Raw genomic sequence first — 27,356 nt, 5'->3', positions numbered from 1 at the left:
TCCCTGCCCACAACGAGCTCACAGTCGGGGGTGGGGGGAAAGGAGGGAGACAAACATCAATATAAATAAATAGAATGACAGATATATACATAAGTGATGTGAGGAAGGGAGAGGAGGGAAGACCAAAGGGAGCAAGTCAGGGCAAGGCAGAAGGGAATGGGAGATGAGGAAAATTGGGGTTTACTCTTGGAAGACCTCTAGGAGGAGAGGCCGCTTGAACCCCTAAGGCCAAGGCCGCCTGGCAGGGCCCTGTGACAGTGCCCATGGGTGGGGGATTCTGACCTGGTCTGTAGGAAAGACTCCCTTCCCCGTTCCCTGAGCGCCCACCCTCACCCCCTGCTCCCAGGACTTGGACAGAGCCAGTGCCCAGCGTGTGCAGCAGCTGCTGTGGGAGGTGGACGAGGCGCTGTTCGACGGGAAGGTCAGCCCCCAGACCCAGAACCTGCAGGCCGAGTGTGCCGAGTGGACACAGCGGTCACTGCACCTCAGGTGTGGGGCCGGGGGGCCGGGGGGATGGGGCTGGCCTGTGCACCACTCAGACGAAGCCCGTGGGCTTCCAGGAGCCTCACCCAGATAATCTGGAGGCTGCCCTAGTCCATGAAGGCCATGGGGACAGAAGAGTGGGCTTTGTTTCAAGGCAGTTATTTATTTGATTCATTGGTATTACTGAGTGCTTACTGTGTGCACAGCACTGTAATAAGCACTTGGGAGAGAACTATACAACAATAAACAGTCACAGTCTCTGCCCTCGACGAGCTTTCAGTCGGGAGTGGGGTGGGGGAAGGGGACAGACATTCATCCAAATAAATAAATTACAGATACGTGCATAAAAGCTGTGGGGCTGGGAAGGGGGGAAGACCAAAGGGAGCAAGTCAGGGTGATGCAGAAGGGAGTGGGAGATGAGGAAAAGTGGGGCTTAGTTTGGGAAGGCCTTTTGGAGATGTGCCTTCAGTAAGGCTTTGAAGGGGAGGAGAGGCATTGTCGCATTTGAAGAGGTAGAGGCAGGACGTGGGTGAGGGCTCAGCGGAGAGATAGATGAGATCGAGGCTCAGCGAGAAGATTAGCATTAGAGGAGCAAAGTGTCCGGGCTGGGTTGTAAAAGGAGAGTAGCGAGGTGAGGTAACAGGGGGCAAGGCCACTGAATACTTTAAGGCCAATGGTGAGGAGTTTTTGCTTGATGCTGAGGTAGTTAGACAATCACTGAAGTTTTCTGAATAGTGGGGAAACACGTCCTCAGTGTTTTTGTAGAAAAATGATCCAGGCAGCAGAACCAAGTATGGACTGGTGTGTGGAGAGACAGGAGGCTGGGAGGTCAACAAGGAGGCTGATGCAGTAATCCAGGCAGGATAGGATGAGTGATTTTATTAACGTGGTAGCAGTTTGGATGGAAAGGAAAGGTCATATTTTTAGCGATGTTGTGAGGGTGGGGTCGACAGGATTTAGTGGTGCATTTAATATGTGGGTTGAATAACACCAGAGTACAGGGCTCTGAACAGAGTAAGTGTTCAATAAATACGATTTACTGGCTGACTAACCTGTGTTTGCACCTTGCAGGGTTTTGGGCCGGCAGCTTCTGCTCCCCTCAGACGAAGGTTTCCAACATTTCCAGGCCACGGCTGCTGGCCCCCTTAGGCCCGAGCCCCTCCCCAGCCTGAGTGAAAGCAGCCTCAGCAGCCACAATGACAAGCAGTAGGTTGCTCCATGTGATCTATCCCATCTCTGGCCATCCCAGCCCCCCTAATTCCACAATCCCCTCTCTGACCATCACAATCCATCCCCCACCCACCATTCCACCTCCAGCCATGGCAATCCCTCCTCCATCTTATGACCACCCCATCCTAGCCCCTCTCTCCCATCCAATCTCCAGCCACCTCAGTCTCTCCCCCACCCACTACCCCATCTCCGGCCATCTCATCCCTGCCCAGTACCAGATACTCTGCCCTTCGCCTTCCCTGGTGGTCCATGTTCCTGGAGGTGAGCAACGCAGCACATAATCACTCCTCAAAAACAATAATGAGAAAAATAATGATAATAATAATAATGACAGTGGTATTTGTTAAGCATAAGCACTATATTCCAAGTGCTATTCTAAGAGCGGGCGTAGATATGAGGTAATAAGGTTGGGCACAGTCCCTGTCCCACATGGGGCTCACAGTCTTAATCCCCATTTTACAGATGAGGAAACTGAGGCCCAGAAAAGTCAAGTGACTTGCCCAAGGTCACACAGCAGACATGTGGCAGAGTCAGAATTAGAACTCAGGTCTGCGTTCTTTCCACTAAGTCATGCTGCTTCTTAAAGTATTCAAAACCCCTCCAGCTTATCTCAGTCTCAGGCTAGACTGATGGAGGAAGAGACCATTTGCTTTTATTAGAATAGTATTTACCGAACATTCACTGGTGTGCCAAGAACTGTGGTCAGTGCTAGGGAAGATGCAAGAGAATCTGATCAGACACTATCTCTACACCACTGGGGCTCAAAGGTTGAGAGAGAGGGGGACAGCAGGTATTTTATGGGAAATATCTTGGCGTAGAGGAAAGAGCATGGGCCTGGGATTAGAGGAAGTACACCCTATTTCTGGCTCCACGACTTACCTGCTCTTGGACCTTGGACAAATCACTTCTTGGTGCCTATTTCCTCATCTCAGTCCATCGTATTTATTGAACACTTACTCTGTGCAGAGCACGGTACTAAGCGTTTGCGAGAGTAAATATAACAATATCATAGACGCATTCCCTGCCCACAATGAGCTGACAGTCTAGAGCACTGTAAAATGGGGATTCAACTTGTGGTCTCTCTCCTACTTAGACTGTAAGTCTCACAGGGAGCGGGGAATGTGACCAACCGAACTATCACTTCCAACCCACCGCTTAGTACAGTGCTCGGTATAATAGTAAGCGCTTAACAAATGATCCAATTGTTATTACTGTCCCCATGTCATAGATGAGGAGGCTGAGGCCCAGAGAGAGTAAATGATTTGCCCAAGGTCACACAAGAGGCCAGGGGCAGTGCTGGGATTTGAACCACGGTGGCCCGACTCCCAACCGATGCTTCTTCCACTGGGTGGCGATGCCTTCCCATTTGTCTTGCCAGGACTGGCCGTTGTTGGTATTGGAGTGTTGTGCGGTGTGATTTTGCTGATTTGGGGACTGTGGTCGTAGGCTGTGCATCTCCGGCTCCCCGCTGACCCTGGAAGCCTCCCCGGGGCACATGGCCCAGGAGTCCTGTCTCCCAGGACCCCCGGGGCCACCGGACGTTTTGGCGCTCCCCTTCCTGGAGGAGGAGATCATCGCCCAGGAGGGGACCATGGAAGAGTACTTTGCCTTCGACAGAAAAGACCCGTAAATAGAACTCGGCCCTTGGGAATGGGGGTGACCCCTCTCCTCCAGGGCTCCCCCAGAGCCTCCCCCACTGGAACACACCCCCCCGGACGCCCCCGCCCCCCTCCCCACCCGGGTTGGCTCCCCTCCCACGGTCCCCCTGTGCTCAGGCCCAAGTTGGACTGTCAGGGGGCAGGGGTCATACCGGGCCCGAGGGGACCCCGGGCAAGGGGATGTCGGGCCTTATAGGGGGGCGGGGGGAGGGCCCCTGTGACCCCGGTGAATCCCCCTCCCGCAGCGAGGACGAGGGAGCTGAGAGGAAGAGAGCCCAGCGGGCCCTGAAGAGGAGGCAGCGGGGTCTCCCCCCGGTGTCCCCGGTGGACTGTATCAAAGAGGCCGTGGTGGCGGCGGTGTTCGACCAGGCCTGGCGCTGGCTGGTGGGGGTACTGGAGGGTCCCATCAGGAGGGACCGGGAAACAGCTCTCGCCGGTACGTCATCGAGCAGGACCGGCCAGGGTATGGTCCCGCTGTCATGCGGGAGATGCCATCAACGTAATGCAATCAGTGCGACATTACATGCCCGGCATCACCCGGGTGATGCCAGTCCTCGCCCAGTGGAGGGGAGGGCTTTCCCATTGACCATTCTACTCCTGCCTCTGACCCCCAACCCCCTCTCCTTTTGCACCTTCGGAGTCTCCTGAAATCCCACCTCCCCTGAAATCCAGAAAACCTCCCCGGATACTGTGAGCCCGTCGTGGGCAGGGATTTTCTCTATTTCTTGCTGAATTGTACTTCCCAAGTGCTTCCTACAGTGCTCTGCACACAATAAGCACTCAATAAATGCAATTGGATGAATGAATATCCTCTCCCCCGGGTTCTAACCCCAAGTCCCCACCTCAGCCTTCACGCACTCCCGGCCCTGGGAGTAACCTGGACATACCGATTTTCAACTCTACATTTAAACCATTATTAGGCCTGTATTATCCATCCATCCAACAATCAGTCATATTAATCCTTTCAAACTCTCCTTCCCCCTGTTGGAAACTCATTTGGGTCTGGCTTCCCCACTAGACTCTCTGCTCCTAGAATGCAAGGATCATGTCTCCTAACTCTATTGCACTCTCTCAAGCACTCAGTACTGTGCTCTGCACACAGTAAGAGCTTAATAATACAATTGAATGAATGAACGGTCTGCTCCTTGAGGGCAGAGACTGTCTACTAACCCTACTGTACTCTCCCAAGCACCTGCGCAGTAGGTGTTCAGTAACATAGCTTAGTGAAAAGAGCCCGGGCTTCAGAGTTAGAGGTCGTGGGTTCTAATCTTGATTCCGCCTCTTGTCTGCTGTGTGACCTTGGGCAAGTCACTCAATTTCTCTGGGCCTCGGTGCCCTCATCTGTAAAATGGGGATTAAGACTGTGAGCCCCACGTGGGGCAACCTGATTACTTTGTTTCTACCCCAGGGCTTAGAACAGTGCTTGGCACAAAGTGCTTAACAAATACCATCATTATTATTACTATTGATTGGTTGATTGACAGGACAGGGATCACGTCTACTATATATATCAGTACAACGCTCTGCCTACAGCAGTCTGTGTGCTCCTTGAGGTTAGGGATTGTGTCTACTAACTCTATTGATTCTCCCAAGTGCCCACAGTAAATCCTCAATAATAATAAAAATGATGGTATTTGTTAAGTGCTTACTATGTGCCAAGCACTGTTCTAAGCGCTGAGGTAGATACAAGGTAATCAGGTTGTCCCACGTGAGGGTCACAGTCTTAATCCCCATTTTACAGATGAGGTAACTGAGGCTCAGAGAAGTTAAGTAGCTTGCCCAAGGTCACACAGCTGACAAATGGTGGAGCCAAGATTAGAACCCATGTCCTCTGACTCCTAAGCCCGTGCTCTTTCCACTAAGCCACTCTGCTTCTCAATAAGTACTATTGATTGGTTGACTGACGGGTTCTCCTTCTCCACTGAAGAGGGGAGTAAAGCGACGGGGCGTTTGAAAGCTGCTGAAAGCCGGTTGCCGCGGCTCCCGACCTCCCAACCCGCCAGCGTCCCGCCCTCCCGGGGCTCCGAGGTGCGAAGTGCGCCCTTCCCCGCGACCCTCCTCCCAGCCCAAGTGAGCTCTGCCCTGTCAGCCTTTCAGCCCTCACCTGTCCCACCGCAGCCCCCGCCCCTGCCCTGCCCGGGTTTCCTCACCATTGGCTTCAAAGCAGTCAGTCACTTCACCCCCTCCTACCTTGCTTTGCTACTCCCCTACTACAATCCAGCCCTCACACTTCGCTCCTCCAAAGCTAACCTTCTCACTGCACCTCCATCTCCTCTATCTCGCTTCCAACCCCTCACCCACATCTTGCCTCTGACCCGGAACCCCCTCCCTCCTCAAATCTGACAGACAGTGACTCTCCCTGCCTTCAAAGAGGTCTTCCCTGACTAAGCCCTCCTTTCCTCTTCCTCCACTCCCTTCTGCATCTCCCTGACTTACTCCCTTTTCTCTTCCCCTCTCCCAGCCCAACAGCACTTATGAACGTATCTGCAATTCATTTATATTAATGTCTGCCTCCCCCTCTAGACTCTAAGTTCATTCATTATGGGCAGGGAATATGTCTTTTTATTGTTTTAGTGTACTCTCCCAAGAGCTTAGTATAGTGCTCCGCACACGGTAAGTTCTCAATAAATCCGATTGAAGGAAGGAAGGACTGTTACCCTCGCTTGTCCCCTCCAAGTCCCCTTAGCCTGGACCCTTTCCAGCTAGGCCCGCTTAACCTACCCATTACCAACCTGGGCTCCCCAAGACTGGGTCTCCCCTCCTGCCCTGCATAGGTCAGCCTACCTGTCCAGCCTGGCGGGACCCCGCTTTGGCTTCCCTCTGCTTGTGGCAGAATGTGGCTCCTCTCCCCTCCCCCTGCACTGGGCTAGCATCGTTGTGAAAACTACGTCTTCTTCTGTCCCCTGCTAGATTCAGCGATTCTCCAGCCACTGTTACCGCCAGCTGGCTGGTGTAATGACCATCCAGGCAAAGCCCCTGCAGCAGAGACAAACGGGCCCTGCTGAGAAGTCGGGGTACGTGCTGGGGATGGGGGGCAAGGAGCTGGGTTGGGGTCCAGGGCCAAAGCCAGTGGGACAAGAACTCTCTTTGATCCTTGAGAGCAGCAAGGAGCTGTGGATCTCTAATCCCTCCTTCCTTCCCTCTTCCCACCCTCCCTCCTCCCCTTCATTCCCCCCAACCACTCTACTGGTGATTTGGTTTTGTTGCTGAAATCAACTCAATCAGCAGTATTGTCTGAGTATCGCTGAGTGCCAGCACTGTACTAAACGTGGGGAAAAGTACTACCAAAGTAACACACGTGCTCCTTGCCCTCCAGGAGGTCGGATATTCAGGGGGTGTCATTGCTTCCCTGAGGGTGTGCCTCTCCACCCCCCGGCCCATTCGACAGTCTACCAGCTGGCTACACTCCCCATCCTGGCCTTTGAGAGCTCAGTCCAGCCTTGGGGTTGGGGGCGTTTAACCCTGTTGCTGTTGCATGATCAGAAAGTGAGGGTGCTTGGGCATAGGGTAGGCCGGTTCAGCCGCAGGCTGGATTCAAGGTGGCCTGGAGGGGGTGGAGCCCAGGGGGATGACAGATGTGGGATTCTTCCTCAGGTACGAGCCCGAAGAGCGGGCACTCGTGGTCCGCACCAGCCTGCCTGGGTCTGCGCGGGCGGGGAGAACCCCGGACTCCAGAGTCCAGTCAGCATCCCGGGGTCCTGCGGGATCCAGCAGGAAGCCCCTCACACACCGCCGGCTGCCGTCACTTGGCCCTGACCTTCAGAGGTCCAAGACACCCACTGTGTACAGCGACGAGGTGCTCCGGGGCACAAGGCTGTGAGTTTGTTTCCTGCCAGTGAGTGCCCCCAACCAACCCTTCAATCCCCACCCTGTCCCTGGACCCCGCAAATGCCCCACTTTCCCCTTGCTCCCCAGAGTGAGGGAGAACTCTCAGGTGCCCTGAAATACCACTTCTCAGCCTGAAATCTTGTGTATTTGCTATGTCCCCAGCCCGGACAGAGTTCCAGACCCACACAGACATGGCCTGGCCGGCCTGCAAGAGTAAACACGGGGTCCTCGCCATTGGGGGACAAGGTGGAGGGCCCAGTGGAGAAATAACTCTAGGAAGGCTTCTAGTGGGCAGTAATGCACTCTTCTGGACACCAACTGGGTGCAGAGTGCTGTACTGGGGTGCCTGCTGTGGGCTGAGGGCAGTGCAGAGGGTTCTTTTGAGTGCCTGTTTGCTTACTTGTTTTATTGGTTTTATGGCATTTGTTAGACACTTACTATGTGGCAAGCACTGTTCTAAACACTGGGGTAGATACAAGTTTACCAGGTTGGACACAGTTTCTGTCCCACATGGGGCTCAAAGTCTAAGTAGGAAGGAGTAGGATTTAATCCACATTTTGCAGATGAGGAAACTGAGGGTCAGAGAAGTTAAGTGACTCACCTCGGGTCAACCAGAAAGCAATTGGCAGAGCTGGGATTAGAACCCAGGTCTTCTGATTCCCCGTCCAGTGCACTGTACTAAGCACTTGGGAGAGTACAGTATAACAGTAAAACAGACACATTCCCTGCCTACAGTGAAATTACAGTCTCAAAGGGGTGTAGACATTGATATAAATAAATTAATGATATGTACAGATATAGTACTGTGGGCTAGGAGGGGGGATGAATAAAGGGAGCAAGTCAGGGTGAAGCAGAAGGGAGTGGAAGAAAAGGAAAAAGGAAGGTTTAGTCAGGGAAGGCCTCTTGGAAGAGATATGCCTTCAATAAGGCTGTTGAAGGTGGGGGTCGTAATTGTCAGAAATGAAAAAGGAGGGAGTAACAGGCCAGAGGCAGGATGTGAGCAAGAGGTTGGCGGGGAGATAGATGAGATCAAGGTACAGTGAGTAGGTTGGCACTAGAGGAGTGAAGTGCTCGTCTGAGTTTTAGCAAGAGAGTAGCAAGGTGAAGTAGGAGGGGGCAAGGTGATAAAGTGTTTTAAAGCAGATGGTAAGGAGTTTCTATTTCTGGGAGAGGTTAAGTAAAAATGAGTCAGTTGAATTTTACTGTAAGCAGAGTGCTATACTAAGCATTTGGGAGCGTACAATATACCCATTGGTAGACATGTTCCCTGCCCACACCAGGCTTACAGTCTAGAGGGACTACCACCTGCTGCACACATGTCTGAATTCTAGGTTTGCCGGCTTGGATCACCTGTCTCCACCACCTGCCTCGATGGCCCGGAACAAGCTACCTCCCATTGGCCCAGAGACAAGAGAGCCATCACCCGCGACTCCCGGATCTCGCCAAGGCTGGGTATGACCCATTTCCTTCCTTCCATTTCCATGGCCACCGGCCGGAGAGAGTGGGGCAATGGCTCCCCTGTCCCCAGAAGCCACGGGGCCTTGGCTTCCTCCCTCTCTGCGCTTGGGTCTACCTGGAGGGAAGGCATTAGTGGAGGTGCCCCCAGGCATAGATATGGACCCAGGAGTGTGGGTTTGCCAGCTCCAATGACTGCTGCTCCTGCTGCTGCAGAGGCACAAATGCTCTGGAATGCCAGTTGTTTGCTCAGCGTTCCATAAGGACCCGCCCTGATGACCCTGAATCCTGGTCTCAATCAGCCCCGTGTCCACCAACCCCAGGGCACCAGGGCACTGGGGGTACAGAAGAGCTAGAGAGCTTGGAGCATGTGACCAGGGTGATTGTGGGACCTGCAGGGGGACAGGCGCTCAGAGAAGGTCACAGAGGGTTACAGCTCAAGGGTGACCGACACCAACTTCGTGAGTCTGATTTTGCACCAGCCCCTCCACCCCTTGTCCCACAGGCATGGTCCTCTTTCAGCAGCCTGATCTCTGACCCCCAGGGTAGCCAGATAAGGGACTGAACACGGGTGACATTGCGACACTGAGGTGCCTGAGGCAGGATTGTGTCTAGCTGGCAAAAACAGTCCGGGTCCAATGCCAGTTCTGACATGGGCTCTGGGAGCTTGGTCTCGGGGTGGGGTGGGGGTGGCTTTAATCCTGACTATTTCCTCCTGCAGCACCGAGCCAAGCGTCTCCTCAGCCGGGTGTCCAGCGCAGTGCCCAGAAGCCCCGAGCGGCAGCCCCTGAGCGATAGGGCGGGGGTTGCCGATCGGTTCTCCAGACCCAACACAACCCACGCATTCAGAGTAGGTCTGGCTGCCCTTTATGATGCTGCCTACCCTCCACCCCCTGCCATGAGCCAGTAGGCCTGGGAGGTGTGGTCAGTCCATGGCAGCCTGGGTGATTTCCCCAACACAGGCCGACGCACCGCAGAAGAGGTCGTTGACCCCCATGGAGTTCACGGGCCACACATGGGCCAGGCAGAGTCTAAGAGAACCAAGTTTCCTGAGCGGTAAAGTCTGGTAGAAGGAGGGGAGGGCCTAAGTGGGGTTCAGACGGTGTCATATGGCTTGGTCTTTCCCACTGGACTCCCACCAAGGCAGGGATCTTTATTTTCCCAAATGCCCAGCACTGTGCTCTGCACATGGTGGACTTCCATAGTCAGGATGGACCATCCAACAACCCAGGCACTCTTCCAGTGACCCAGCACCAACCATTCCACATCCCTGACTCTCCCCTCTTCATCTCTGACTCCCCTCTGGTAACCCAGCATGGACCATCTAACATTCCTGACTCTCATCTCCCCATTCCTGATTCTCCCCTATTAACTCAGTAAAGACCAGCCAAAGCCCCGATGCTCCCTCTCCAACCTTGAGTCTCCCCAAGTGATGTAGCACAAGACCACCAAACACCCCTCTCCTCCCTGACTCTCCCTCCAGTGACCCAGCCTGGATCACCCCACACCTTCGACTCCCCCTTCTCAACTCTCCCATCAGCCCCTGGAGTAAGACAGAAATACCTGTATTCCCCTGCCCAAGCCCCACCCATTTCTCTTGCCATGATGATTTCAGGGCCCCAGAACGCAGCCAGACTCTTCCCCAGGAACCAGTCAGCTGCAAGAAAGAAGTTTCAAGTGTTATTTTGAGAAGCCCTGCCTGGAGCACCCCTGGGTCCCATGGGCCTGCCACGGACTCTGTCTTCACACACTGAGAAGAGCTGAGGAGTAAAGGTCAAGTGTTGCAGTGTCCCTGGCCCCTGTGTCCCTGCCCGAGTCATGGACGTGCCGGGAACGAGCCTCCTGTGTTTGCACCAAGGAACCCAAGGACCGAGGAACGCATGTCTTTCCCTGAGCAACAGGGTGCCACCGCTGCAAGCTCAACCACTCACAGACACCTACGTAAAGTCGTGTACTCACTTTCACAAACGCACGTACACACTTTTGTACTCACACCCACAAATACATATACATACTCCCTTAATGAATGTACACACACTGTGTTTTCTCCCTTCTCATCTCATCTGTTCATTCTACTTCCCCGGCTTGTCTGGGTGTGGCCACTAATTCATGCTGGAAGTTTGCCTTGTTATTTTCAGTTGGTCACCATTTTAAAAGGCCAAAAAAAAAAGACACTTTGGAACCTCTTGTTTGCTTCCTTTTTCCACATTCTGGACGTTCAGCACCCTCAGGCACTACCTCCCCCCCGCTCTGCCTCTAACTGCAAGTCAGTGCCATCGTCATACTTGGCCCCTAATCGCGGATCGGGGCCAGGGCGGTGAAAGTTAAGGAAAGACAAGCTGGCCAACAGGTTATCTCCACTTAACTGTTGCCTTGGCCCACCTCTACCTGGCCAGATGTGGCTTAGTGCAGGGCCCAGCTCCACAGCTGGTCAGCTGGACTCTCCTGCTGGAGTGCCCACCTTCCCACCCCAGAGGTCACACCACATATTGTTGTGTTGTATTCCCCCAAGAGCTTAGTACAGTGCTCTGCACACAGTGAGCACTCAATAAACATGACTGAATGAACGTGCCCTCTTCCACCCTGAAGCATGAGATATTCATTCATTCATTCAATAGTATTTATTGAACGCTTACTATGTGCAGAGCACTGTACTAATCACTTGGAATGTACAATTCGGCAACATATAGAGACAATCCCTGCCCAATGAGGGTTCCCAGTCTAAACGGGTATATGGAAGTGTGTGTGGGGGAGAGAGTGTGTATGTGTGAATGTGTGAGTGTGTGTGTAACAGTGTGTGTGTGACAGTGTGTGTGTGTGTTGCGGGGGGGGGGGTGTTCATATGCAATGTCCTTAATTAATTAATTCATTCAATAGTATTTATTGAGCGCTTACTATGTGCAGAGCACTGTACTAAGCGCTTGGATTGTACAAGTCGGCAACAGATAGAGGCAGTCCCTGCCCTTTGACAGGCTTACAGTCTAATCGCAGGAGACGGGCAGACAAGAACAATGGCAATAAATAGAGTCAAGGGGAAGAACATCTCATAAAAACAATGGCAACCAAATAGAATCAGGGTGATGTACATCTCATTAAACAAAATAAACAAAATAAATTGGGTGATGAAGATATATACAGTTGAGTGGACGAGTACAGTGCTGAGGGGGTGGGACGGGAGAAGGGGAGGAGGAGAGGGAATGGGGGGAGAAGAGGGTTTAGCTGCGGAGAGGTGAAGGGGGGGTAGAGGGAGCAGAGAGGAAATGGGGGGAGCTCAGTCTGGGAAGGCCTCTTGGAGGAGGTGAGCTTTAAGTAGGGATTTGAAGAGGGAAGAGAATTAGATTGTTGGAGGCGAGGAGGGAGGGCATTCCAGGACCACGGGAGGACGTGGCCCAGGGGTCGACAGCGGGATAGGCGAGACCGAGGGACGGTGAGGAGGTGGGCGGCAGAGGAGTGGAGCGTGCGGGGTGGGCGGTAGAAAGAGAGAAGGGAGGAGAGGTAGGAAGGGTCAGTCTTCCCCATTTTCCATACAAATGTGGGGCCAGGCCCTGCCCTAAGCCATGCCTAGCCAGGTAGAGGTGGGTGAGGATGGCAGTTAAGTGGGGTACCCAATTGTCCATCTTGTCCCTCAACCTCTGGCTACATCAGTCCTGGCCCTCCCTGCCTCTGCACTAAGCCAACCACCCCACTCCTGCCCACAGTGTTGTATTCATTCATTTGGTCGCATTCGTTGAGTGCTTACTGTGTGCAGAGAACTGTACTAAGCACTTGGGAGAGTGCATATAACAAAAAAACAAAAACATTCCCTGCCTGCAACAAGTTTACAGTCTAGAGTTGTATTACCAGGCTGGATAAAGGTCAGTCCTCTCTCCTTTCCCTGGGGAAGGAGCCATTGAAGGGGACCAGATGTCAGGCTGGAGATCCAGGGACTCCAGGCCAGGGACACAGAGGTGGGGCTGGTGTCCCCTTAAGGTTCCAGCTGTGAAGAGGTTGGGGCTGGTGTCCCCGGGTCCCAGCTGTTGAGGGGATGGGGCAGTGTCCCTGGGTCTCAACAGTTTAGGGGGATGAGGCCTGTGTCCTCAGGTCCCAGCTGTGGGAGGGGGAGGAGCTGTTGTCCCCAGATTCCAGTTGAAGGAGGGTGGGGAGCTCTTGTCTCCAGGTTCCAGCTGTTGGGAGGTGGGGATGAAGCTGTTGTCCCCTGGGTCCCCACTGTGGTGGGGAAGAGGACGGTGTCCCCTGGGTTTCAGCTGAGGAGGGATGAGGCTGGCGAACCCTGGATTCCAGTTGTGGGAGTGATAGGGCCAGTGTCCTCAGGTCCCAGCTTTAAGGATGAAGCTATTCCTCTCAGCTGCCTAGACTGGCCTCACAGCCTTGTTCTCCCCAGGTTTCCCAGATCTGAGAGGACTTTCTGGAAAGGCTCCAATTTGGGAGTTTCTGATCAGTTAGCATTTTGCAGTTTTGGGGCTCCCCCACCAGCACTATTTACTTTCTCCCCTATGGACATCCATCAGAGTGAAAACACAACCAGTGAGGCCTAAGAACAAGGTGGGGCTGGGGGGCTGTCTCGGGGTCGGGGCAGTGAATGAGGGAAGTCTCCTGGGCCCTCGATGGGCATGGGAGGAGGTTGGGGGGGAAGGGGTCTTATTACAGTGGGGAGTGGGTGGTCACTGTCCACAGTCCTGGGGCACAATAACATTCTCCCATCAGCCCCTGCTCCCACACCCCCAGGTTCTGGATTTCCCCTGTCTCCAGAGTGGGTGTTCCTGGAACAACTCCCTGGAGTGTCTGGGCTCCAAGAACCCTGAGCATTGTGGTGCCTGCTGGGAGGCCAAAGTCAGACCAGACCAGGAAGACCAGGTGTATCCACCCAGTAATTCTGGATTCTTGTGGGTCTTCGACAAGATTCTTCATGCCCTCCCACACCCCTACAGACTCGACCAAGGAAATCTGCTTCCAAACATTTACCGGGAAACCGTGGCCTGACTGGGGAGGGGCACTGAGGTTTTGGGTCTGAGTTGATTCACTGAGGATCCCTCCCAGGGGCCTGAAAAGAGGAGGGGAAACCCTCCCGCCCCCTCAGGCCTCCTCCCTCATCTTCCCTGTTCTGTCCTTCTAGCCCTCATATCCTCAACAATAACAGTATTAATAATTAAATTGAGGTACTTGTGTTCCACACACTGTACTAAGTGCTGGGGTCCTGACACAGTCCCTCTCTCACATGGGGCTCACAGTCTAAGTAGGAAAGAGAGCAGGTACTGAATCCTCATTTTACAGATGAAGAAACTGAGGCCCAGAGAAGTTAAATGACTTGCCCAAGGTCACAAACCAGGCAAATAGTGGAGCTGGAAATATCAATCCATCAATCAATGGTGTTTATTGAGTGCTTACTGCATGTAGAGCACTGTACTAAGCACTTGGGAGGGAACAACAGAGTTGGTAGGCACAGTCTCTGTCCACAAAGAGCTTACAGTCTAGAGGGTCTAGAGTATAACTCAGGTCTCCTCTTTCCCAGGACCCATGCTCTTTCCTCTAGGACATGCTGTATCCCCCTTTCCCTCCCTCTCCCTCTCTCTCCTAGACCCTCTTTCCCCCTCCCTGCCCCCTTCCTCTCCCTCTTCCTGCCCCCTTTCTCCCTGGTCCTCTTCTCCCCTCCTTGGCTCCCCTTTCCCCTCCTTTCACCCCTTTCTCCTCCCTCCCATCCCCATTCCCATCCCTGCCCCTTTGTTAGAAAAATGGTATTCATTAAATGCTTATATGTGCCAGGTAGGTACAGGCTCAGCAGGTTGGACAAATCCATGTCCCACATGGGGCTCACAGTCTTAATTCCCTTTTTATAGATGAGGTTCCTGAGGCAAAGAGAAGTTAAGCTATTTGCCCAAGATCGCACAGCAGACAAGTGGCAGAGCTGGGATTAGAACTCATATTTTCTCACTCCTAGGCCTTTGCTCTTTCCACTAGACCATGCTGCTTCTTCCTTTCCTATACCTCCCATCCTACTTCCCTCCCTGTCCTTTTCCCAAAAGGTTTTTCAGCACTCAATCACCTTTCCCCCTCCTACCTTACTTCCCTGATTTCCTACTACAACCGAGCCTGCACACTTTGCTTCTCTAATACCAACGTACTCACTATAGCTTGATTTCATCTATCTTGTCACTGATCTCTTGTCCACATCCTGCCTCCCTCCTGGAACTCCCTCCTTCTTCATATCCAACAGAGGATCACTCTCCCCTCCTTCAAAGGCCTATTAGGAACACATCTCCTCCTCCACTTCTCCTCAACTAAGGTACAAGCTAATCGGTTTGGACACTATCCATGTTCCACATGGGTCTCACAATCTTAATCCTCATTCTACAGTTGAGGTAACTGAGACACAGTAAAGTTAAGTAACTCGCCCAAGGGCTCACAGCAGACAAGTGACGGAGCTGGGATTAGAAACCAAGGCCTCTGCCTCGAGGGCCGGTGCTCTATCCACTAGACCACGATGCTTCTCAACTCTTTTATACTATACTCTCCCAAGTGCTTAATAAAATGCTCTGCACACAGTAAGTGCTCAGAAAATTCAGTTGATTGATTTTCCCTACTTCCTATCCGAAGCAGCACAGTCTAGTGGATAGAGCACGGGCCTGGCATACAGAAGGTCATGGATTCTAATTCCGGCTCTGCCACTTGTCTGTTGTGTGATCTTGGGCAAGTCACTTTGCTTCTCTGTGCCTCAGTTCCCTCATCTGTAGATTGGGGATTGAGACTGTGAGCCCTACCTGGGACAGGGGCTGTGTCCAACCCGATTTGCTGGTAACCACCCCAATGCTCAGTACAGTGTCTGGCACATAGTAAGCACTTAAATACCACAATTATTATAAAATGGGGTTGGAGACTGTGAGCTCTACCTGGGACAGGGACCGCATCCAGCCCGATTTCCTGGTATTCACCCCAACCTTTAATACAGTGTCTGGCACATAGTAAGCACTTAACAAAGGCCACAATTATTATTTTCTGTGCCTCAGTTCCCTCATCTGTAAAATGGAGATTGAGACTGTGAGCCCTACCTGGGACAAGGATTATGTCCAACTTGATTTGTTGGTATCCACCCCAGCGCTTAGTACAGTGCCTCGCACATAGTAAATGCTTAACTGGAGAAGCAGTGTGGTTTATTGGAAAAAGCCCGGGCTTGGGAGTCAGAGGATGTGGTTTCTAATCCCGTCTCCACCACTCATCTGCTGTGTGACCTGAGGCAAGCCTCTTAGCTTCCCTGTGCCACAGTTATCTCATCTTTAAAATGGGGGTTAATAATAACTGTGGTATTTGTTAAGCGCTTAGTCTGTGCAAGGCACTGAGACTGTGAGCTTCACGTGGGACAACCTGATAGCCTTGCATGTACCACCGCGCTTAGAACAGTGTTTGGCACAAAGTTAGCGCTTAACAAATATCATTATTTGTACAATTATTATTATCTCCTCTTCCCCCAACCCCTTACTTCCCCTTCTCTTCGCTGCCAGGGGCAACCCACGGGGAGGAGGAAGAGCGGTGAGCCAGCCTCGCTCCATCCTGTCCCCGCCCCTCCCCTGGCCACTCCCCAACTTTCTTTTTGGTCCCTCCCCAACTTTTCGGTCCCTCCCCAATTTTTCAGCCCCTCCCCATCGTGTCGTCCCCTCCCCAGTTTCCCGGCCCCACCTCAGCCCCATCCGCGCCTCGCCCCTCCCGCCCAGTCCCCCGGGAGGCCCCGGCCGGTGCCGCTGTCGCCATGGTCGCGGTTGTCGCGACTGTCCCGCCGCTGGTGGCGGCCGTCTGCCTGGCGCTCTGGGGCCCTGCCGGGTCCGGCCGGCTGCTGCTGACCGGGGTCGGGGCCGTCCTGGCGGGACTGGCCGCCCTGGCCGGGGTCAAGGCTCTGGTGGCCCACGCGCGTCTGTGGCACCGGCTAATGCCCGTGCCCAGCGTGGCCCGCGCCCTTCCTCTGGTGGGCCACGCTCTGCTCCTGAAGCCAGGTGGTACAGGTGAGACCCCTGCCTCCCCAGGTAGCCCTGCACATCTTCCCCCTGCCCTCTCCCCTGATCCCCTGCCCCTTCTTGCCCTCTCTCCCCCAGTCATCCTCACCCTCCTTCCCTTCCCTCCCCTGCAACCCTGCCCCTCTCCTCCCTGTCCCCCCCATTTCTTCCAGAATCCTTATTCCTGCTTACCTCTGCCCTCCCCTTTAGACTCCGGCTTCCCCAGAACTCCTGCTCCTCCTCTTCCTCCTCTTTCACCGTTTCCACTCCTGCCCTCCCCCGGCAGGATGCCATCCCTCTGTGCCCCCTTCCCGCCTCCGCCCCGTCGGGGTCACGGCCACCGCGTCTCGACCCGGCCAGACTTTCCGGCGAGGGGTCGGAGCGGGGTCAGCGGGATCCTGCGGCCTTGTGGACCGCCCGGAGCCCGGACCGTCCTCCTCGGGTTCCCATGGTACCCGGTCACGGGAGCCGGCCGGAGGAAGTGGCCGGAGGAGTGGCCGGAGGGAGGGAGGGAGAGAGAGAGGACTCGAGTAGCCCCGGGGAGTGGGCTTTCACCGGCTGCCTGCGACACCTCCTTCGAGGAGAGCTCCCAGGGGATGGGAAGGGGGGTGAGCACAACGAGGAGCAGAGGAGAGATCTTGGGGGAGCTGAGAAAGGGAATGATAATAATAATAATGGTATTTGTTAAGCGCTTACTGTGTGCCAAGCACTGTTCTAAGCGCTGGGGTAGATACAGGCTAATCAGGTTGTCCCATGTGGGGCCCACAGCCTTAATCCCCATTCTACAGATGAGGGAACTGAGGCCCAGAGAAGTTAAGTGGCTTGCCCAAGGTCCCACAGCAGACTAGTGACGGAACTGGGATCAGAACCCACGTCCTCTGACTCCAAGCCCGTGCTCTTTCCACTAACCCACGCTGCTTCTCAGAAGACACAATTAAATGACAGTCACAATGGGAAATTCTATTTCTTGAGGGACTGTGTTTTGGAGGAGTGCATAAAGTCACTATTCATAGGAAAGGGGAACCTGGAGGAAGCTTATAAAGTTCCCGCAGGACCCCAGCCTCCCTCTCTGGAGCCAACCTTTCTGCCTCCATCTTAATCACCTGCATCAGCCCCATCCATCTTCTGGAAGAGACTTAAGCACTTAGTTCAGTCCTCTGCTCACATACAGGAAGTGCTCAATAAATATTATCGAATTGTAGATTATTATTATGATGATGATTATACTATGCATTAAGAGTTTATTATGTACCAAACACTGTTCAAAGTGCTGGGGTAGACACAACCTAATCAAGTTGGTCATAGTCCCTGTCCTACATGGGGCTGACAGTCTAAGTAGGAGAGAAAGCAGCTATTTAATTCCCATTTTGAGGAAACTGAAGGACAAATCAATTATTTAACAATTATAATGATGATGATGATGGTATTTGTTAAGTGCTTACTATGTGCTGAGCACTGTTCTAAGCACTGGGGTAGGTACAGAAGCAGCGTGGCTCAGTGGAAAGAGCCCGGGTTTGGGAGCCAGAGGTCATGGGTTCGAATCCCCGCTCTGCCACTTGTCAGCTGTGTGACTGTGGGCAAGTCACTTCACTTCTCTGTGCCTCAGTTCCCTCCTCTGTAAAATGGGGATGAAGACTGTGAGCCTGATGTGGGACATCCTGATTACCCTGTACCTACCCCAGCGCTTAGAACAGTGCTCTGCACATAGTAAGCGCTAAACAAATACCCACATTACAAGGTAATGTACTTTCCAAGTGCTTAGTACAGTGCTCTGCACACAGTAAGTGCTCAATAAATACGATTAAATGTATGAATGAATGAAGGTAATCAGGTTTTCCTTCGTGGGGCTCACGGTCTTTGATAGATGAGGTAACTGAAGCATAGAGAAGTGAAGTGGCTTGGCCAAGGACCATACAGAAAATGATTGGCAGAACTAGGATTAGAGGCCAAATCCTCTGACTGGCAGACTTGTGGTCTTTCCTCTAGGCCTTGCTGTCACCAATTTTGTACTACTACCCTAGGGTCCTGGCACACCTCCACAGTATGATTCCTTCATTCCTGTGCTCGAGCCTCAGAGCGCTGCTAGTGGAAATCCAGATATCAAACCTCAAATTCATCCTTGTGAGTTTTAACTCTCTGCCCTCTCCTCCACCTAGTCACATTATTTCTCCATCCTTATTGACTCCCATGCATATCAATCAATTGTATTTATTGAGTGCTTGCTTTGTGCACAGCACTCTACTAAGCATTTGAGAGAGCTCACCATAACAGAGTTAGGAAACATTCCCTGCCCACAGAGAATTTACAGTCTAGCCTATTGCCCAAACCAGCTGTTTTGGACACTTTAACTCCCTCCTCAACCCCACTGACCCACCGCCACACCCATCTCTTTCCCTTAGTGGCTGGCCATAAACTTTATTGAGAAAATTGAAACCATCAGGTGTCATCTCCTTAAAATCTCCCCTGCTCTTCTCCAGTCCCTCCATCCTCCTGCGCCTTCTTTTACTCTCCTAACTTTCCCAGGAGTATCTCGAGGCAATCTCGTGCCTCCTCTCAAAATCTGCCCCCTCCACCTGTTACTCCACCTCCTCCTGTCACACCTTATCAAAACGCTTGTCTTCTCCCTCTTCCCTCCCTGACCACCATCTTCAACTATTCAGTCTCCAATGGTTTCTTCCCCACGGCTTTCAAACACGTCCATGTCACCCTTGACCTAAAAAAACCCCTCCCTTGACCCCACGGCTCCCTCCAGTTATAATCATCATCATCATCATCATCATCATCATCATCATTATGGTATTTATTAAGCACTTACTATGTGGCAGGCACTGTACTAAGCATCCCCCTCCTACCATTCCTCTCCAAACTATTTGAGTGAGTTATCCGCACCCACTGCCTCCACTTTCTCTCCTTCAATTCTCTCCTTCAGTTCTTCCTCCAGTCTAGCATCTGTCCTCTTCACTCCATGCAACTGCCCTTTCAAAATATCTACATCTCCAGCCCTTACCTTTCTCCTTCTCCGCATTTCCTCCTGCCTTCAGGACATCCCTACTTGGGTGTCCCACTGACACCTCAAACTTAACATGTCCAAAACAAAACTACTCATCTTCCCACCCTGTCCTCCCTGTGACTTCCCTGTGACTTGAGAAGCAGCGTGGCGCAGTGGAAAGAGCATGGGCTTTGGAGTCAGGGCTCATGAATTCGAATCCCAGCTCTGCCACTTGTCAGCTGTGTGACTGTGGGCAAGTCACTTAACCTCTCTGTGCCTCAGTTCCCTCATCTGTAAAAATGGGGATTAAGACTGTGAGCCCCACGTGGGACAACCTGATTCCCCTGTGTTTACCCCAGCGCTTAGAACAGTGTTCTGCACATAGTAAGCGCTTAACAAATACCAACATTTTTTTTTCTCCATCATTATAGACAGCATCACCATTCTCCCTGCCTCACAAGCCCATAACTTTGGGATTATCCTCGATTCATCTTTCAGCCTACCCACATGTCCACTGTCACCAAATCCTATCAGCGTTGCCCTTCCTCCACCACCTCCAGAGCATGTGCATATCTTTAAATATCGCCACTTCCCCCACCTGTAATATTTTTTAGTGTCTATTCCCCTCATGAGATTGTGAGCTCCTCAAGGGCAGGGATCAAATTTCCAAACTTTATTTCACATCCCTAAATGCTTAGTACACTGCTCTGCACAAAGTAAGTACTCAATAAATACCATTGATTGATGGAGTCATCCCTTCAGCCTGCTCGCACTTCCTGCTCTGCCCCTGGACCCACATGGTTCAGCAGCCAATCGGTCAATCAAAGTCTGGATCATCCACATCGGCAGTCTTCAATTCGTCCAACCCTACACTGGGCCTGGGAACATGTCTCTTCTCTGTGCGACTCTTTCCCAAGAGCTCAGTGACTACCAACACAGTTAGGCTAGACACTTCGGGCAGTGCTCTTTAGGGGTTAAACCACTAGATGTCAAAGCAGTTGCTCTCTGGCCCAGGCCCAAGTCCAATGGTCATTCTGGGGCTGGTTATGAAAGCCTGCAGTTCTCCCATCTCTGGCTGACCTGATCCACCTCTCCTCAGTAGTGGGGATACTTCTCAGGGATCTCCAAGATGCCCGCAGGAAGTTCTGCACAAATAAGAGAAGTGTCTGAGAGTCAGTTGGTGTCTCCTGTGGTCCTGCTCATAGTTGTTAAAAAGCCTGGCTCTGGGAGTCAGGAGACCCAGATCTGAGCTCTGCCTGCAGGGGCTAGGTTATCCATGGGGAAGGTGTCTGACTGCAGAACCACCGGGGACATTCTGTGAGGAGGATGGGCCCACTAAGAATTCCAGAGAAATTTCTGGCTGAAATGGGCAGCGAAGACTGTGGGAGTTACTGAGGCCACTTCCAGCTGGGTAGTGGCGCTACGGTCGCTGGGCTATGCTCACTTCGGCTGTTGTTGGATCTTGAACCTAAAACATGCACTTTGCCATGCGCTGCACTCCTGCCTTCCTACTCGCTTGTTGCATTCAGGGGTCCGTGGGAACCCAATGGGCAGAGATGAGAGAGCATGAGTGATGCCATGCAAACCGCTGGCACTGGAACCAATTCCTCTGGGCAGTTCTTGTTTCTGACCAGCACTCGTATGTCATTCCCAACTGGACACCACAGTGGAGGAATGGTATCCATTTTGCACTTACTCTGTGCTAAGAGCTCTGCTGAGTGCTGGGGTAGGGACAGAAGAGTCCGATAGGACCCAGGTGGAGTTTCCCGTGGGGCTCACAGCAAACGCCTCTTTCCCGTTCTTGTCCTGTTCGTGGCCCACCTGGCGAATCCCTCTAGACTGTAAGCTCCTTGTGGGCAGAGAACATGTATACCAACTCTATTGCATTGTACTCTCTCAAGCACTTAGTACAATGTTCTGTACATAATAAGCACTCAATAAATATCATTGATTGATTTACTGATCCTGAGTCTTCAGGGCATTTCCGGCTTCTGTCCGGAGCACAGAGATTCCAGCCAAGGGTCGACTTACATACGGAACCTTCTCTTCGGTAGACTTGTTTCAACAGGTGATCCAGTACACGGAGGAGTTTCGCCACATGCCCCTATGGAAACTGTGGATCGGACCTGTCCCCATGGTGATTCTGTACCACGCGGAGAGCGTGGAGGTAAGTGGGCAAGCCCGGGCCACTGCTTTACACTGGAATTTTTGTAGCAATGGCAGAGCTAAAGGCATCCAGAGCAAACAGAGGTATTGGCAGCATTCTTGCAGAAACTATGTCACCAAAAACCAACTCTATATCCTCCACCACAAGCAGGTTCACATTCTGTTCTCCTGACCTCACCATGTGCTGGCTCCAGACTGGTTTGCATTGCTGGAAGGACCTCCCATGATTTCCTGACAATGTACTAGCCAAAATGTGCCGTGAAAACCCGCTCTGGCAGAGCTGAGTTAGCCACGACTGTTGTGCTAGTTCAGAGCTAGATTTGTGGCTGATGGCCTTGAGCTGGGATTCTTCTTCTGAATAATGAAGGGAAAAGCAGCATGGCCTAGTGGAAAGAGCTTGTGCCTGGGAATCAGAGGACCTGGGTTCTAATCTTGGCTCCACCACATGTCCACGGTGTGACCTTGGGCAAGTTATTTAACTTCTCTGTCCCTCAGTTACTTAATTTGTAAAATGGGGATTAAGAGTGTGAACCCATGTGGGGCAGGGACTTTGTCCCACCTGATTGTCTTGTATCTACCCTAGCACTTAGTACAGTGCCTGGCATATAGTAAGCACTTAACAAATACCGTAAAAAATAGAGCTGTTAAAACAACAGACAAGCTCAGAGAGAGCTACTCACTTCTGATAATCTGAGCTGTGGATTCCCTGCATAGTGGATTACCTGCACAGTAGATTATATGCAGACCTGTTCCAGAAGCTGCAGCAGCAGCAATTACTGAACATCGGTTGTGGCAGAGCACTGTGCATTCTTCTAGTACCGGGTGATCATGAAGTAGAATGCATCGTGCTGGTCACTTGAGGTTTCTCAATAACCGTGATAAACATGACCCCTGTTCTGAAAGCCTTGTCCCTGGATTGTGCATAGTACTTGACCCCTCCCCAAAAACACACAGTACCCTGGCACATGCTGAGTGGCCAGACATGCCAACTGTGAAGGGGCACTCTGGGCAAATACTTGCATGGCCATGTGACTATTTTATGATATTTGTTAAGCATTTTCTATGTCCAAGGCACAGCATAAAGTGCTGGGATCAGTAAGTTATCCGTATTTATTGAGGGCTTACTGTGTGCAGAGCACTGTATTAAGCATTTGGGAAAGTACAATATAATCATAAACAGACACAATCCCTGCCCACAGTGAGCTTACAGTCTAGAGGACTGGGGTGGATACAAGCTTATCATGTCGGACACAGTCCCTGTCCCCTATGGGGCTCACGGTCTTAATTCCCCTTTTACAGATGAGGTAACTGAGGCCCAGAGAAGTTAAATAGCTTGCCCAAGGTCCTACAGCAGACAAGTGGAGGAACTGGGATTAGAACCCAGGTCCTTCTGACTCCCGGGCACATGCTGTATACATTAGCCCATACTGCTTCTCAAGACATTTAGACAAGATTTGTGTGTGGATTGTGGGGATGGGAGATCAGAATCAGCCAACAGTGGGAAAATAGACACTTTGTTTCCTGGACTCCGTCCACCACAAATCACCCATCCCTGGGCCCGTCTCAACCCCTGTCCCCACCAAACAGCTCTGATCCCTTTCCAGCCCTCCCTGTTTGACTGGGATTTCTATACATTGGTCAATTCCTGGCATGTATTGAGTGCCTACTGTGGGCAGAGAACTGTAGTAAGCTTGAACAAAGAAACAATATAGAACAGATAACATTTTGTTCCCAGCCCTCATGTGATCAAAATCTAAGAGTTATGGCTTTTGAATTGCCTTTTTCTCCTCCTCCTCCTCCTCAGGTGATCCTCAGCAGCTCAAAGCAAATCAGCAAATCCTATGTATACAGGTTTCTGGAGCCATGGCTTGGCCTGGGGCTACTGACCAGGTATGTATAGAACAGCAGAAAGCACAGTCTCTGAGCCACATCCACTACAGCAGGAGGTGTGGCTGAGGTGCCATGTCTGCCACACTGGCCCATGGGCACCGACTGATTCGGTGGCAATGTTTTGCTGTGCAGCACCGGGGGGAAATGGCGCTCCCGAAGGAAGATGTTGACCCCAACCTTCCACTTCTCCATCCTGGAAGAGTTTGTGGGGGTCATGAATGAGCACGCTCAGACCCTAGTAGAGAAATTTGAGAAACACGTCGACCGAGATGCCTTTGATTGCTTCATGGACATCACCCTCTGTGCCCTAGACATTATCTGTGGTAGGTTCTGTGGGTCACTCTACTTCCTAAACTGTGGGGGCAGGATTTCATAGCCTGGGCAACGTCCCCTCTCCCACCCAGAGCAACATCCCTCTTCCCAACCACCTCTCTCTGGCCAACAATCTCCTTCCTGGACACCCAACCTTATGGTTAGGAATGGACCATCCAACACTCCCAACTCTCCCCAGTGACCTAGCTTTACCATACATCTCCCCTGACTCTCCCCCAGTAACCCAGCATGGACCACCCCTAATACCCCTGACTCTCCCTTCTCAACCCCAGCCTGGACACTCATCCACAGATCTGTCCAAACTCCTGTGGAGATGGAGTTGAGCAACAAAACCAAAAACCATCAGTGCCCCATCAGACCACCCGATTCTAATAGAGCAGAAAGCCAATTATAGGACTTCCAGTTTTCCCAAGTGGATTGGTAACTTTGAAAACTTGGGATAGCCAATCAGAATCGGCTGAATACTCCCATTAGATAATGATAATAACAATAATGTATTTGTTAAGTGCTTACTATGTGCCAAGCACTGTACTAAGCATTGGGGAAAATACAAGAAAATCAGGTCCACATGTGACTCACAGTCTAAGTAGGAGAGAGGACAGGTATTGAATTCCCATTATGCAGATGAGGGAACTGTGGCACAGAGAAGTTGTGACTTGCCTAAAATCATACAACAGACTGGAGGGGGAGCCAGCATTAGAATTTAGGTCCTCTGACTCCTAGGCCCATGGCTCTTTCCTCTAGGCCATGATGCTTCCCTGTTAGCCTGATCCATTCCCCCCTCAATTAGCCCAATTACCCAGTCTGGCTTTGGACCTCTTCTTGGCCCCCGCTCAGGGACCATATCCCACCCGAACATGTCTGTCCCTTCTCCAGAAACTGCCATGGGCAGGAACATCCAGGTGCAGACCAATGGCGATTCAGAATATGTTCGGACCATCTACAGGTAAGCAGGGAAATGACTAAGAGTGACTTAAGCCAATTTGGTTGGGAGGTCCCTTTTGCCAAAGTCACATCTGCTAGAGGCCTTCCCTGACTAATTCTTCATTTCCCTTGCTCTCTCTCTATTCTGCATCACTTAAGCACTTGGATCTGTACCCTTTAAGCACTTCATACTCACCTCACCCTCAGACTCACAGCACTTTTTTACTCTTAATCCCCATTTACTCCATAGCCTTAATTTATTTGAATGTCTGTCTCCCTCGTTAGAGTGTAAACTCCTTGGGGCAGGGAATGTATCTATCAGCTCTGTTGTACTGTACTCTTCCAAAGCACTTAGTACAGTGCTCTACATAGTAAGCACTCCATAAATACCACTGATTGACTGATTGATACCTATCCTCTCTCTTCCCCTCCTCTGGGGGAGGAAACAGCAAGGCCTAGTGGATAGAATACGGGCCTGAGAGTCAGAAGGACCTTGGTTCTAAACCCAGCTCCACCACTTGTCTGCTGTGTGACCTTGGGCAAGTCAATTAACTTCTTTGCTCCTCAATTACCACATCTGTAAAGTGGGGATTACAACTGTGAGCCCAATGTGGGATAGGGACTATTTCCAACTTGATAAACTTTTATCTATCCTAGTGCTTAGAACAGTGCCTGGTACATAATAAGTGCTTAACAAATACCAGAAAAAAATATTTCTGCCATATGTTCTGAACCTGCCACCCTCCAGCTCCAGTGGAGGCCCCTGGCCCTCGTGGGGTAGTATTTGGGGAACAGCAATTCTGTGTCCACCCTGCCCAACCCCTACCGGATCCAGTGATCTCAAACCGCACCCGCTCAGTCTGTATCAGTCCAGGCCCAGTCTCCCAACCCTTCCAGTCCATCTTGTTGAGTAGTAGCTCCATCCCTAAGCCATTCTGGTCACACACAGGCACCCAACAGCAGAGCTCAAGGTGGTAAACTGGAAGCCCCCACAAGGCTGCCCGTTCCCAGGGACCCCAAGTGCCCACAGGCACAGCTTGGCCCTGGCACAGGTGTCTCTCTGCAGGGAGCCATGCCAGGCCCGCCCCCCTGAGGATGGTGTGCTTTCTCTCCCTGCAGGATGAGCGACCTGATCCAGAGAAGGATTTTGATGCCATGGCTGTGGCTCGACCCCTGCTACCTACTGTTCCAGGAAGGCCGGGAGCATCGGCAGAAGCTCCGGGTTCTGCATGAGTTCACAGACCGCGTGCGTGCCTGTGGGCCCGTGGGCCCCGGGGCTGGGCTGGGCAGGGGCCAGGGGTAGATCAAGTGGACGGGCATGGTGGCAGTTGGAGCGGGGGGCCAATCGGCTCCCTCCCATTTCCCTTCTGTGGACATTTGTGTGCATACATGAGCATGGGTGCAACTGCCTGCATGTGCACAGGCACTTGACAAGCAGCATGACTTAGTGGAAAGAGCATGGGCTTGGGAGTCAGAGGCTGTGGGAACTAATCCCAGCTCTGCCACTTGTCAGCTGGGTGACTTTGGACAAGTTACTTAACTTCTCTGTGCCTCAGTTACCTCATCTGTAAAATGGGGATTAAGACAGTGAGCCCCATGTGGGACAACCTGCTTACCTTGTATCTACCCCAGTGCTTAGAACAGTGCTTGGCACATTGAAAGCGCTTAACAAATACTATCATCAGTATTATTATTATTATTGTTAGTGAGAGAGTGTCTGTGGTTGATGGTGGGTTTCTGAGTGGGTGCATGTGTGAGTGTGTGTGAGTCAGTCCGTCAATCATATTTATTGAGCACTTACTGCTAAGCACTTGGGAGAGTAATAATAATAATAATAATGTTGGTATTTGTAAGTGCTTACTATGTGCCGAGCACTGTTCTAAGCGCTGGGGGAGACACAAGAGAATCAGGTTGTCCCACATGGGGCTCACAGTCTTAATCCCCATTTTACAGATGAGGTAACTGAGGCACCGAGAAGTTAAGTGACTTGCCCAAAGTCACACAGCTGACAAGTGGCCGAGTCGGGATTTGAACCCATGACCTTTGACTCCAAAGCCTTTGCTCTTTCCACTGAGCCACGCTGCTTCCCTAATATAACAATATAATAATATAATAGACACATTCCCTGCCCACTACCAGCTTACAGTCCAGATCTTGTGTGCATACGAACATACATGGAAGTGTACAGGTGCGGCCGCTGTCACCACGGACGGCTATCTGTGATGTCACTGGCACAGGTGATCGCAGAACGCAGCAAGGAGCTGGAGTGGAGCCGGCAGATGGCCCTGAAGGGCCCTGGGTCCTCATGTGCCAGGCGCCGGGCTTTCCTAGACCTGCTCCTGGAGACTGCAGATGATGCCAGAAATGGGCTGAGCCTGCGCGATGTGCGGGAGGAGGTGGACACGTTCATGTTTGAGGTGG

The 27,356-nt window shown here is 52.0% G+C and overlaps 2 protein-coding genes across 11 annotated transcripts in view; both read left to right on the top strand.

Moving 5' to 3' along the window:
• The window catches only part of FAM149A (family with sequence similarity 149 member A), a 32,976-nt gene extending 22,135 nt beyond the window's left edge, over positions 1-10,841 (top strand). For 3 of the 8 annotated variants that reach the window (XM_039913725.1, XM_039913726.1, XM_039913729.1), the window contains exons 4-14: positions 347-489; positions 1,555-1,689; positions 3,160-3,339; positions 3,617-3,807; positions 5,299-5,441; positions 6,282-6,385; positions 6,966-7,187; positions 8,531-8,651; positions 9,376-9,508; positions 9,617-9,710; positions 10,270-10,841. In XM_039913725.1, coding sequence (XP_039769659.1) covers positions 347-489; positions 1,555-1,689; positions 3,160-3,339; positions 3,617-3,807; positions 5,299-5,441; positions 6,282-6,385; positions 6,966-7,187; positions 8,531-8,651; positions 9,376-9,508; positions 9,617-9,710; positions 10,270-10,408 — 1,605 coding nt within the window. In that variant the 3' untranslated portion in view covers positions 10,409-10,841. The remainder of the gene's footprint in view (positions 1-346; positions 490-1,554; positions 1,690-3,159; positions 3,340-3,616; positions 3,808-5,298; positions 5,442-6,281; positions 6,386-6,965; positions 7,188-8,530; positions 8,652-9,375; positions 9,509-9,616; positions 9,711-10,269) is intronic. The other 5 variants (XM_029076703.2, XM_029076702.2, XM_039913727.1 and 2 more) reach the window with 4 other exon arrangements.
• Positions 10,842-16,339: 5,498 nt separating this feature from the next.
• The window catches only part of LOC100090407 (cytochrome P450 4V2), a 16,015-nt gene continuing 4,998 nt past the window's right edge, over positions 16,340-27,356 (top strand). For all 3 annotated transcript variants that reach the window (XM_029076766.2, XM_029076767.2, XM_029076765.2), the window contains exons 1-7: positions 16,340-16,642; positions 21,677-21,789; positions 23,593-23,678; positions 23,811-24,001; positions 24,888-24,957; positions 26,055-26,181; positions 27,173-27,352. In XM_029076766.2, coding sequence (XP_028932599.1) covers positions 16,393-16,642; positions 21,677-21,789; positions 23,593-23,678; positions 23,811-24,001; positions 24,888-24,957; positions 26,055-26,181; positions 27,173-27,352 — 1,017 coding nt within the window. In that variant the 5' untranslated portion in view covers positions 16,340-16,392. The remainder of the gene's footprint in view (positions 16,643-21,676; positions 21,790-23,592; positions 23,679-23,810; positions 24,002-24,887; positions 24,958-26,054; positions 26,182-27,172; positions 27,353-27,356) is intronic.

Source organism: Ornithorhynchus anatinus, chromosome 12 (genome assembly GCF_004115215.2).
Source record: "Ornithorhynchus anatinus isolate Pmale09 chromosome 12, mOrnAna1.pri.v4, whole genome shotgun sequence".
In the NCBI taxonomy this organism is placed as follows: Eukaryota; Metazoa; Chordata; class Mammalia; order Monotremata; family Ornithorhynchidae; genus Ornithorhynchus; species Ornithorhynchus anatinus.
The sequence above is the reverse complement of the archived record's forward strand: the minus strand, read 5'-3'. Positions and strand labels throughout refer to the sequence as shown.